The sequence below is a fragment of the Cydia fagiglandana genome, chromosome 2, assembly GCF_963556715.1.
Source record: "Cydia fagiglandana chromosome 2, ilCydFagi1.1, whole genome shotgun sequence".
In the NCBI taxonomy this organism is placed as follows: Eukaryota; Metazoa; Arthropoda; class Insecta; order Lepidoptera; family Tortricidae; genus Cydia; species Cydia fagiglandana.
This window is the reverse complement of record NC_085933.1, coordinates 1,113,829-1,126,311: the sequence shown is the minus strand read 5'-3', so window position 1 is coordinate 1,126,311 and position 12,483 is coordinate 1,113,829. Positions and strand designations below refer to the sequence as shown.

General features: G+C 40.3%; 3 protein-coding genes across 4 annotated transcripts in view; 2 read left to right on the top strand and 1 right to left on the bottom strand.

Moving 5' to 3' along the window:
- Window positions 1-12,483, top strand: part of LOC134673879 (scavenger receptor class B member 1-like) — a 353,882-nt gene that overhangs the window by 203,056 nt on the left and 138,343 nt on the right. The gene's annotated exons all lie outside the window — the stretch shown is intronic.
- The window catches only part of LOC134673618 (uncharacterized), a 61,787-nt gene that overhangs the window by 8,735 nt on the left and 40,569 nt on the right, over window positions 1-12,483 (bottom strand). The window lies entirely within an intron of this gene.
- LOC134671822 (uncharacterized) lies at window positions 568-7,256 on the top strand. The gene is made up of 7 exons (XM_063529652.1): window positions 568-750; window positions 1,368-1,447; window positions 2,047-2,147; window positions 3,539-3,623; window positions 4,986-5,060; window positions 6,115-6,229; window positions 7,126-7,256. The coding sequence occupies exons 2-7, from the start codon at window positions 1,394-1,396 to the stop codon at window positions 7,254-7,256; spliced, it is 561 nt and encodes a 186-aa protein (XP_063385722.1). The 5' UTR covers window positions 568-750; window positions 1,368-1,393.

The following is a 12,483-nucleotide window of genomic DNA, read 5'->3' as shown; positions in this document are numbered from 1 at the left end:
ATGTTTACAACTCCTAACCAAATGTAAACAAATTAGGAGGTTGGTGCTCTATAAATATTTTGATACTTTAAGTACTAGTTCTAACATTTGCCTATTACTTTGATTAACTACGTGAATTTATTAATGCCTGAATCCCATAAATAGGACAAATGTATAAAGAAACGGATAAACTAAAAGTCCTGAAAAATATCTATAAAATCTAAATATTGGAACGTAAACATATGTGTTTGTCGTTGACTGCACTTTAAATAATGGTAGAAATTATGTGAGCTGACTTAGAGTGCACGTAAACGTTTATTTAACTTATTTCCTTAGGTACCTTACTTGTACACAGAATATCAAAAATACTATCTAGTATCAAAACTATAATTCCTAGTACACAAAGTGTGACCAGCCCAAGATTTTATGAATTTCCCGCCAAAAATGTAGGTAAAATTTCAGTAGCCAGACTATATATGTTATATTTTGCCAATGTTATTTTGACAATTATCTGGCTGCATTCAATGATTGTCGCTGTATAGGCTAGAATAAAAATAAAAAAACCTAAATAATGTTACTCTACGGCAAAAATGTCATGGCCAAACTGATTGATGTATTGAAAATTATGTCAAAACATAAATAAATGGTGTAAAACATTATAAACAATACAAAACATAACATAATGACCATCGTTACCTAAATAATATTGTTATTGTTTACTCAAAAGGAGGAGGAAAATTGGGCGTCGGAAAGGAAGCGTTTAAAAACAATGTAAGTTAATTCGTTTGAGCCAGATGGGCCACTTGATTGAATTTCCCACTGTATAAGTAAGCTGAGGGCCTACCGCGAACCACGTTCGACGTGTTGCCACCCTGTCACACTTACGTACGAATTTACAAGTGTGACAGAGAAGCAACACGTCGAACGTGATTCGGGGTAGGCCCTGTGATTGGATTACTGTCGTGTAAGACCGAACAGGCTTTGCTACAGGAGAACAATATAGATTAGAAACGATCCAAGAATGCATACCCACATATCCCTATAGGCTCCTTGATGTACCACTTGGCATGAACACTTAGCGTGATCCTAGTCTGATGATTCCCTACAAGTGTTGGTATGTTCCTCTTGTCCCGGTGGTTCTCTTACCACACTTGACCTTACCGTCATCTAGTACAATGTTTATTTAATATAAATCAAATAATGAAATAAATATTCTGGGATAATCTTATCTTAATCTTAATCGTCCTCTTCCTTTTCCTCGCGTTGTCTCGGCATTTTGCCACAGTTCATGGGAGCCTGGCGCTTGGCAAGTGGCAACTAAAGCTTAAGCGGCTAAGTAAATCGTCCTATTGCTATGAAATGTTCCTTTGGATATTTTGTTTTTGCAGGCATCCGAACACACAGGCGCAGACCAATGTTTATCAAAATCCTTGTTTTGATTATAGTCTGCGGAGCCCTATATAAGTTGGTAAGTACTTTGGTACAAAATGCCTAACATCTTCATAGTTAGGTATCTGGTTTCATGCCTGTGGGCCAGATTCGGATTTTGAAATATACATCTATTAGATATCTTTTAGACATCACCAAGATACGATAACGATATGTTTAAGATCTAACCTGTCAAATTTGACATTTGCGCGATTCTGGAGACACTCTTGAACGATTTCCACAGGATGTGACTTAGAGATCCAATTCACTTCTAATAGATATCTTACTCTAGCTAACGTAAAAGTGACATTGGTTGCCCGAATTGCGCTGTAAAAGAGAACTAGTTGATATCTAAACTATAACGTATCTAGAATGGATCTAGTACGTGTCGTCTCTTGTGAATATCTTGAAGTTTGAATACGGCAGTGTATGGCCGCTTGTAGACGTCCGGTGTTTTCGCCGGACAACGGACCGTGTTACGCAACTACGTCTAGTTTTGTATGTGCCTACAGAGAACTGCACCCAAGAATACAAGACATCGTCACCGAACACGGAAAATTGTCCGGCGAAAACACCGGACGTCTACAAGCGGCCTACCTCTTCGACCCGTATATTAGTCAATTATTATGGTTGATCTAGGTGCGGTCCCACGGCTGCGGCGCGTCGTGCCAGAGTCGCGGAGTCGACTCTTCCACCATTTGCCACTGCGAGTGCGCCACGTGCCCGTGCTCGCCGTTACAGTAAGTATAAATATTCCTTCGATACAGTCCTTTGACCTTTGGAGGTCGCGGGTTCAAACCGGGCTCGTACCAATGAGTTTAACGGAACGTATGTACGAAATATTATTTGATATTTACCAGTCTCTTTTCGGTGAAGGAAAACATCGTGAGGAAACCGGACTAATCCCAATAAGGCCTAGTTTCCCCTCTGGGTTGGAAGGTCAGATGGCAATCGCTTACGTAAAAACTAGTGCCTACGTCAATTCTTAGGATTAGTTGTCAAGCGGACCCCAGGCTCCCATGAGCCGTGGCAAAAATGCCGGGATAACGAGACGAAGAAGACAGTCCTTGGACCTTAAAGAAGAAACACTTGACGATCGTCTTAGTGATTGGCACGCATCTTAAAAGTTTTGAATGATTCACGGTTACCTTTTTTTTCACGTTTACCGTGATTACCTTTTTAGGGTTCCGTACCCAAAGGGTAAAACGGGACCCTATTACTAAGACTTCGCTGTCCGTCCGTCCGTCTGTCTGTCACCAGGCTGTATCTCACGAACCGTGATAGCTAGACAGTTGAAATTTTCACAGATGATATATTTCTGTTGCCGCTATAACAACAAATACTAAAAACAGAATAAAATAAAGATTTAAGTGGGGCTCCCATACAGCAAACTTGATTTTTGACCAAAGTTAAGCAACGTCGGGCGTGGTCAGTACTTGGATGGGTGACCGTTTTCTTTTTGCATTTTTTCCGTTTTTTTTTTTGCTTTATGGTACGGAACCCTTCGTGCGCGAGTCCGACTCGCACTTGCACGGTTTTTTTTTCACGGTTCCTTTCCCGGTCAATATAAGTCTAGTGGCACGCATATTACCCACAACTTGCACTGCATTTCGTATCCACCAACCATCGTGAGGTATCTTCAAGGTCGTATCAAAACCAGTTCAAACTTATAACAAATTTTAAAGTCGGAATCGATCACCGAGTTTGTGCACCACTTTTCTTGCGAGACGGATTATGCTGTGTGGTGTGCCGCTTTATGACAACCATACATTGTAAAGTAAACTATAAGTTTTATTTTTGAAATCGGGTAACTATAATATATCAATTTAGTGGATCATATTATGCTAAGCCTGTCCCGTGAGCCCGTGACTCCACGTTTGCGCATTAAGGTGACAGTCCATTTCCAACGACAGCTGCACTACTGTTCATTTTACTATGGAAATTGACAATGACAGGGACGCGTTCAGTACCGGTAGCGGCGGTAGCGCAGCTGTGGTTAGAAATGGAATGTTACCATTAGGTATGTTTAGAGCGATTAAATATGTATAAGATGTCAGACTTTCGTAATTTCAGAATTAATTAGATTGAAAGTTGCATTAGTCAAATTTTACATGTTGAATAAATGTTTCAGGGCCTTCGATGTTATCCCAAAGACATTGGAGAATTATTACAATCAAGGAAAAGATCGCGTGAGGGAGTTCCAGCAACAGGCAGGGGTGAGTATCAATTAATCAATAATATTTACTTTATTTCGAACTAAAATCCTTGATGTGTTAGTAACATACTAATACTGAAGAATACTTATAGCGTTAGTACAAACATAACATTAACATACATTTTGAAATAATGGGGCAAGTAGCTGCTGCATCTAGGGTTGCCAGATCGAAAGGCGCTATTATCGGGAAACAATATAAGTTTGTTAGTAATTAACAGAGCTCGGCAGGGGTGAGCCATTTTGACGTCACTTATGTCAAGTGTAGATATTAATATAGATACACCTTAGAAATAAATATTAAAATAAAACTTTATTAATTATAATTAAAGTTAAATGACAATGCCTTTTGTACAAATAAACTTTAATAGTAGCATATGGATGGATATACATATTATTTGAAGAGGTTTACTAAAAAAGCTTGCTATAAAATTCATTTGTTTTAATGGCGACGTAAAGATCGTAGCAGAAAGGCAGCCTAAATAAAATAATTTATTTAGTTATTAAATTACACCACATATACCATCGAATGACAAGGCATGTCCATGTTGTGCAAACTCTGAAAACAGCTCACCCCCGCCGAGCTCTGGTAATTAAACACAACGATATTTTACATTAGTGGCACTGCGTCAGCTAGCTCGCTAGACGACAGTTCGGAACTTTAAATTATTGTTTTATAACGTGAAGCTGTTTTTCGGGACAGTTTACACTTTTTCGGGAATCGGGAACACATGCTAAAAATCGGGAGAATCCCGCCAAATCCCGACCATTTGGCAACCATATAGCTGCATCCAATGCTTCAGCCACGGTGAGTCCCGCCGGTCGGCCAACGTGCACAGAGCGGCTACCGCGAAACCCGAAATTCACAAATTGCGGGGATCTTTCTTTTTTACTCCAACGAAGGCGTAATTAGAGTGACAGAGAAAAATCCCCGCAATTTGCGAACTTCGATTTTCGCGGTTATAGCCCAGGATGGTATTCGTACTGGCGGGCCACCGCCTCAACAACGAGCTGTACCGCTTCTGATCTGGAGCTAATGATCCTGATGAATTATGTAATGTGTCTTAGCTGCAGATATAACTGGCCCCCTGCATAGAAACTTGGTTGCTTGGTTGAAACGTTCACGAGGCAATTCCCATAAAGCCGATACTGTTTCAATTTATTAACGTTCTAAGGGTTGACACCGTATCGTACCTTCAATATGAATATCTATAATAAACAATGTACACAGCTCTAATATATTATCCAAGATAAATATTAAGCTAATAGGCAAAGGGTTAGGTAATACATATGTGGGTAGGGTAGAAAAGTGGTTTCAATCGATGTGTGGAAGGGCGGCACCGAAATATTAAGCTAATGTTTTTAGTCACTCGCACGATATGTTACCGCCAGTCCAAGACGACCCAATGAATCTACGGATGTCGAAACAAAAAGTGCACAAGTAAATAGCTTTCCCTTCTATGTATAAATAGTACAATAATGGACCTAACTATGTCCTTCAACTACGTCCAAGATAGATGGGCAGCCGTAACCAAATGAAGTCAAATGTTTACCTTTTTCCAATAAAAAAAAAAACCGCAGTTACCTATGCAGAAAACTACTTTGGGCCCGATTCGGATTTTGAAATAGACATCTATTAGATATCTTGAAGTTCGAATACGGCAGTTTGACAAAAATAAAAAGTTGGTCGCTTTCGACAGAACTATACGGTCCCTAATGGACAATATACTACTAATAGTACAGGATGTACTGCGGTCGCCAAGTCACCAACGCGCCTGCCAAGCGTTAAGCGTGACGATTGTGCACAAGTATCTAGTAGGATCTCTAAAATAAGGCAAGAGAGGTGGGGAGACATGACCGAACGGTCTTAGGAAACTTTCAGTAGGAGGAGCATCATAGACTAGGAATCCTCTAGCCTCTTGGGGTTCAATGTCCTAGTACTAGTATAAATTACCTCCAATGAAATATAAATCTTAATGAAATGGAATAGAGTTTCTTTTATTTCGTTTCGTTCGATTTTAAAACAAAACAAATTCAACTTTATTTTCTAATACCGTTGATTCAAATTTGATTGCCAATTTTCCTTGTATGGTGGGCCGCTAGAGGCTAGACCGAGTTTAGAACAATTATTCCGTTCAAAGACACGGACGTCACACAAAGACACTTTCGACTCGAACATGGAGTAAAATTACCGTATGCGTGGCAGAGGGGGTAGCGCAACTATGCTCAGTCTGGAGGATGTTTTGTGTGTAAGTAGCATATAGGTAGAAAGTGCTATTATGTTTGTCGTTGTTATAGTCCCACTTTTCATGACTTCTACTTCTAAAACGTCCTACATCAAAACGGTAGACGTATTGTTGTTACCCACCGTTTGCTGGTGGGTAACAATGAACCCGACTAAATTACGTAGGTTGTTTTTGGTATGTTGTCAGGAACATTAAGACGTGTTGTTTAATTAATTTAAATAAGATATTTATGTAAATCTTTCTTTCAAGTACTCACCGATCACGATGACATCGCCCTTAGTGATTGACGAGTCCCATCGAGCTTCGCACCACAATTTCGATCCCCCTTTCTGCACGCCGGAGGCCGAAAGAGGCCGATCTAGACGTAAGTTATTGGCCATATTTTTACACAGACAATTTTAATGATTTAAATCTAAACTTCAATTGATATTATTCGGCAACTTTGCTGCACGGTCAGTTGTCAGACCTTGGCAAGGAAATCGATTCTAATATAATTATTTGTAGTTTTGAATTGGTTTTGATCCGACCTTGATCGTCTTGATCAGCGGTCGGCAACCTGCGGCCCGCGGGCTGCATGCGGCTCGTGAAACTGTCACTTGCGGCCCGAGTGCCGCCTTGGCTATTTTGTATGTAATAGTGACAAACGACAATGTCTCATAAAGTCAAAGATATTAACAAAGTACGGCCCGCGTCACCTCCGTTAACTACTATGTGGCCCTTGGTTGCTAAAAGGTTGCCGACCGCTGGTCTTGATAATTGGCGCGCATCTCACGCACAACTTTCGCATGCACCAAGCATGGGCTGTGTGAGAGATCATAAATATGAAAGATAGTGAATGATGAGATGATAACCGACAGAGAGGTATGGAAGAAGATGACATGCTGTGCCGACCCCAAGTGATGGGAAAAGAGCAAGCGAAAGATGGTTTTCTTAGGCCCACTTGCACCATTCCACTAACCTGGGGTTAACCGGTTAAACCATGGTTACCAGTACAATTTGACACTTGGTTGACGGTTAAACCGCTTAACCCCGGGTTAGTGGGATGGTGCAAGTGGGCCTTAGAGTAATAAACCAAAAAGAAAGAAAGGCAGTACCTAGTCATTTTTCTAGAGTTAGACAAGAAAAGTCTTATTTATACGTCATAATTTCATAGAAGTTTGATGTTAAAATAACACTTGCACTGCGTGGGCTATCAAAATCCCTGCAGACTGTTCTCGGTCTAACTTTACCAGTTGTTTACGAACATTTTCCCTTCCACAGCTTCAACAAGCAAAATAGAGGAACCCGCCAGGATCCCGGCGGCGTGCAAGAGATGCAAGTCAAAGGGGATGACCTGCATGCGATCCTGTCCCAGAGCTAAAAATGTTAACACTGCTAGCAATACGGACTAAAGTACGGACGATTCTTAACGCCACTTGCACCATCCCACTAACCCGGGGTTAACCGGTTAAAACGTTAACACAGTGTCAAATTGTACTGTAGACCATGGTAACTCAAGGTTTAACCGGCTAAACTCGGGTTAGTGAGTGGTCCGTGTCCCTAGAACTTGCTTGCAATTTACGTTACAATGCCGACTACTAAGGTAATCGGCATTAAAAAGTTTGATCAGATACCGCAATGTAACGTAAATTGCATGCAAGTTCTTGATAGTCTACGCCTCGTTTTATGACTGATTTAAATGGTTCCAACTGAACCCGAAAATGTACGGGAGCATACAGCGCACTCTATTTCATGACGTATTTGTTTAATGAAATTTTTGTGTCTGTAAGTAGTATCAAGTTAAATAAATACGTATCGTACTGTCATAATGAAGTTTTATTGATCATCTTTAAATGTCCGGCAAACTCGATCCCGTGTGTACTTGGGGTGTACTCTCATGCGTACCTACGTATAATTGTAACTTTTGCGTCTACCTGATAAGCCTCCTCCACACTCGTGCGCGAATCGCGGCGCGAAGCCGCGAACGTGAGTGTGGCGTCGATTTTCGCAGACAGCGAAATCGACTCCACACTCGCGTTCGCGGCTTCGCCCGCGATTCACGCGCATAGTCTGGAGGGGGCTATACGCACCGTGTACAGTCGGCGTCATATAGTATGTAGCATCCAAAGTATTCAAATAGTTCGGTTCATATTATATGGTGTACCGTGTACCAAACTATTTGAATACTTTGGATGCTACCTACTATATGACGCTGACTATGCAACTACTATCACTACACCTTATCTAAACAAACTCTCCCCGCCGCGTCCGTCTGTTTGTGTGTTCGTATGTTCGCGATAAACTCAAAAACTACTGAACGGGTTTTCATGCGGTTTCTACCTATCAATATAGTGATTCTTGAGGAAGGTTTCGGTGTATAATTTATCAACCCACGCGAAGCCGGGGCGGGTCGCTAGTAATAAATAGTTTTAACTTCTAGAAGGTTGTATTGACCATATTTAGACTTATTAGGTACTATAATACTCTTTGACACCTACCTACTCCAGAAACGGAAGTAGAACTTCACTAATGACATCTATCAAAACATCACCAAAATAATGTGTACAATAATCCATACAAAATCATAATATTTTTAATAATGAGACAAATTTCATGTAAAATATGAGAAAGAAGTCATTCTATAAAACGTCAATACGAATGAAGAATCCAGGCCGTTTCATTGTATTTGGTGCCAACAACTAGGTACTTACTTGAAACTATGCCGCGACGTATGTATGATTTTGCATTAGGTAGAGTTAGACCAAACATAAGTCTGTAGCGATTTTGATAGCCCACGCAGTGCAAGTGTTATTAATACGTCATAATTTCATAGAAGTTAAAAATAACACTTGCCCTGCTGCTATCAAAATATCTGCAGTCTTTTCTTGGTCTAACTCTACCACATATTTTATAATAGACGAAAACGTAGGCGTATGACGCGTACGCATATATATATGTAATTGAAATAAATTAATGGAAACAGACAAAATACTTACTGGACGCTACAATGTACTTTCATTATGCATTAGTCGATATTTTCACTCGAAATATGACTGAAGCTTACACATTGAACTATTTTAATAAGTACCTACTACGGCCGGCATAGAGAACACGTATATGTGAATCTCGTGACCTAAAGGCGTGTGCACGCAGTGCACGCAGTGCACACCGGCTGCGTGTGCGTGACGTGCACGTGCGCGTGCGGCGTTGTTGTATGTTCCTATACAGATACTTACGAGAGACGGCACACCGCTTGAGTGACGTGTGCGTGTGCGGCTCCAACATTTTAGCGCGCGCGCACGTGTCACGTGCACGTCACGCACACGCAAGCCGCTGTGCACAGGAACGCGTAAGCACCAAGAATGTCACGGCGCTTTGGTCGCGTGGTATAGGTTACGATTAGGAAAATTTCATGGTTTGGTATGTATTTTCTATGTAATATGTATGTTGTGTGTATGTTTGTAGTCGTGCAAAAGGTACGACTTACCGCGTGATTTATCGTGACGGTAGAACGCCGTTGAAGCACAGTAAGTAGTACACTGCGTGTCATGTCGAGGTCGTACCCTATAAATAACAAAACAACAAGGAATTTCTTTCTACCTCTTCTTCCTCGCGTTATCCCGGCATTTTGCCACGGCTCACTTAGGAGCCTGGGGTCCGCTTGACAACTAATCCCATGATTTGACGTAGGCACTAGTTTTTACGAAAGCGACTGCCATCTGAACTTCCAACCCAGAGGGTAAACTAGGCCTTATTGGGATTAGTCCGGTATCCTCACGATGTTTTCCTTCACCGAAAAGCGACTGGTAAATATCAAATGATATTTCGTACATAAGTTCCGAAAAACTCATTGGTACGAGCCGGGGTTCGAACCCGCGACCTCCAGATTGCATGTCGCACGCTCTCACCGCTAGGCCACCAGCGCTCTTCAGCGAATTTCTTTCTACCTCTACCGCTCGAATATGCAATTGCGACGGAGAAGCAAACAGATTATTTTGTGGTAGCCTGCTAAAATCATTTGGTACAAGCAGGCGTGGCTCACTTCGCGATTTCGTCGCTTTGCTACAGGTACTAGCTAAAAGCTAAATACATCCCTTCCACTCTTCCATAAGCCGGGCGTGGCGCTGTCGCCACCTAGCGGCCATATTTGTCCGGCCCCCTAGCCAAGGTTACAATCGCTATCGCTTCGACAACGAAAAGCATTATGTATCTCTATCACTCTTCCACATTAGTGTGACAGTGACAGTTGCGTTTCGATCGCTACGGAGCGTTAGCGATTGGCATCTTGGCTACGCGGCCTGATCGTAAGTATCGTAACAGACGCGTTTTGTTAGAGAGTGAGTCTTCTGTACCTAGTACTATTATTTATTCTGTGGTACAAGTCCTCGTTTTTATTTCAGCAAGATCAAGAAGCTCTGAGTTCTCGTTGTCACCGCGGCTCGATGATTCTATTATAGAAAGGGGTTTGTAACTACATTCTATAGAAATTACACCGTAATATTAATACCAAGACCGAACGGGGTGGTTATTTGCATTTTTCAATATTATAGTTCGTTTTTTAGCATTAGAGAAAAAGACTATGCTATCTTGACGTGTCTTTTCATTGAAATAACAGTAACTATATATAATTCATAATTGTTACATATTCGCCGTGACATATTTTTCAAAAGTGTTTTTCAATAAAAAAGACACGTAAAGATTGTTTAGCTTGTATCTAATGCTTAAAAAACGAACTATAAATATAGATCCTTAATTAATAGAGATTAAGTGCATGGTCTCACTTTTCATTTTCCTCGCGTTTGTCCCGGCTTTCACGGAGGGAGGGAGGGAGCTAGTGGTCGGTTTGGCAACTAATCTCAAAAATTGGCGTAGGAATTAGTTTTTACGAAAGTGACTACTATCCGCCCTTTCAAACCATAGGGTAAACTAGACCTTATTGAGATTAGCCCGGTTTCCTCGCGATGTTTTCCTTCGCCGAGACGCGAGTGCGTACAGTATACGTAGGTACTGTAAGAAAATACGAAGTTAAGTATAATGTCACAGTCGTCCAGAAAATAAATTCCTAGACAAGTCGAGAACGAATGTGTACATTGCTCCTTTCTTTCGCTCTAACTCGTTTCGTCTCCGATTTTTTGCTGAATTATTCATGGTATGAAAAGTTGTCAATTATTTTAGTTTATGACTATTTTACTCATTATTATGCCGTGTCCTGTTCAGATTAGTTTAAGTAAGGTTTGTAATTATTTGTAATGAGTTATTTCTGAAATTACACTTTTAAAAGATATAAGGTGTATTCGGGTAATACCGAATGTCGGATAATTCCGAAATTCAGATGAAAATCACCCTTAATTCCATCATAATAAAAGTCTCATTTCGGAATTATCCGACAGTTTTCGACATTTGGAATTACCCGAGTAAACCTTAAAGTGTAAGTTTTTACATTGCAGAGGCTTACGAAGGCGATTTTGAGATGTGCCAATTAATAAAAAGTTTGTTTCTTATAATGTCCTTCTTCCTGGTTGTCTTTGTAAGTAACATTTATTATTTCGACTGTATGAATAAATTGAAACTCAATAGAAAAATATCTAAGTACCACACAAGAGACGTTGGCATAAGTAGTGTATATGTAGTTACTCGTAAATAAGAAGTACTTATAATAGTTATTTGTTTTACAAATGGGCAAAGTTGTTGTTTAACCGCTCGTGCTAATATTGATACCCGAGCAAGCGAAAGATTCCAAAATTGAACCAAGAGCGTAGCGATAGTAGTTCGAAAAATGGAATCTTCAGCGATGCGATGGTTTCAAAGCACGAGGGTTAAACAAAATTTGTCCCCGAGTGAAACACAAAATTTTTCACCACACCAACTCGAAGCAAATATTAAATGTAAAATATCCAAATGAATGTTATTAAATATTTATCATCCAAAATCATCATTTAAAAGTTAATTCTACCAGCAAACATAAGAAAACAACTCAAAATTTGCATTTGATTACTTTGCCTTACATGTGAAGAAAGTGCAACTTTGCTATCAGTTTTTGAAGTGCAAAGTAAGCCTTTCCGAGCTGGTGTGGTGAAAAATTTATTATTATTAATGCATATTTTGAGTTGTTTTCTTATGTTTGCTGGTAGAATTGCCTTTTAAATGATGGTTTTGGATGATAAATATTTAATAACATTCATTTGGATTTGATTTGGTTTGATTTTGCTTGATATCTTACAGTTAATATTTTCTTGGGGTTGGTGTGGTGAAAAATTTTGTGTTTCACTCGGGGGCAAATTTTGTTTAACCCTCGTGCTTTGAAACCCTCGCAACGCTCAAGATTCCATTTTTCGAACCACTCGCTACGCTCGTGGTTCAATTTCGAATCTTTCGCTTGCTCGGGTATCAATATTAGCACGAGCGGTTAAACAACAACTTTGCCCCCTTGTAAAACAAATAACTATAAATACATCACCTTGAGCGGAACTCGAGTTAGTGATAGGTACTTACTTAAGAAAATCGTCCAATGTCATGGAGTAGACTATCAGGGTGCCCAGGGTAATCTTATTATATCTTCGCCGGTAGACACCAGAGGGGTCGCAAATGCGTTGTCGGCTTTTGTGATGGGAGTACGAGTACGCCATATTGTTTCTTTTG

Bases quoted from the DNA above. Each gene is read 5' to 3' on its own strand.
- LOC134671822 (XM_063529652.1), top strand. From the start codon at position 1,394: ATGTTTATCAAAATCCTTGTTTTGATTATAGTCTGCGGAGCCCTATAT. The intron at 2,148-3,538 runs GTAAGTATAAAT...TAAATGTTTCAG, and splicing joins TGCCCGTGCTCGCCGTTACA to GGCCTTCGATGTTATCCCAA. The intron at 6,230-7,125 runs GTAAGTTATTGG...TCCCTTCCACAG, and splicing joins CGAAAGAGGCCGATCTAGAC to CTTCAACAAGCAAAATAGAG.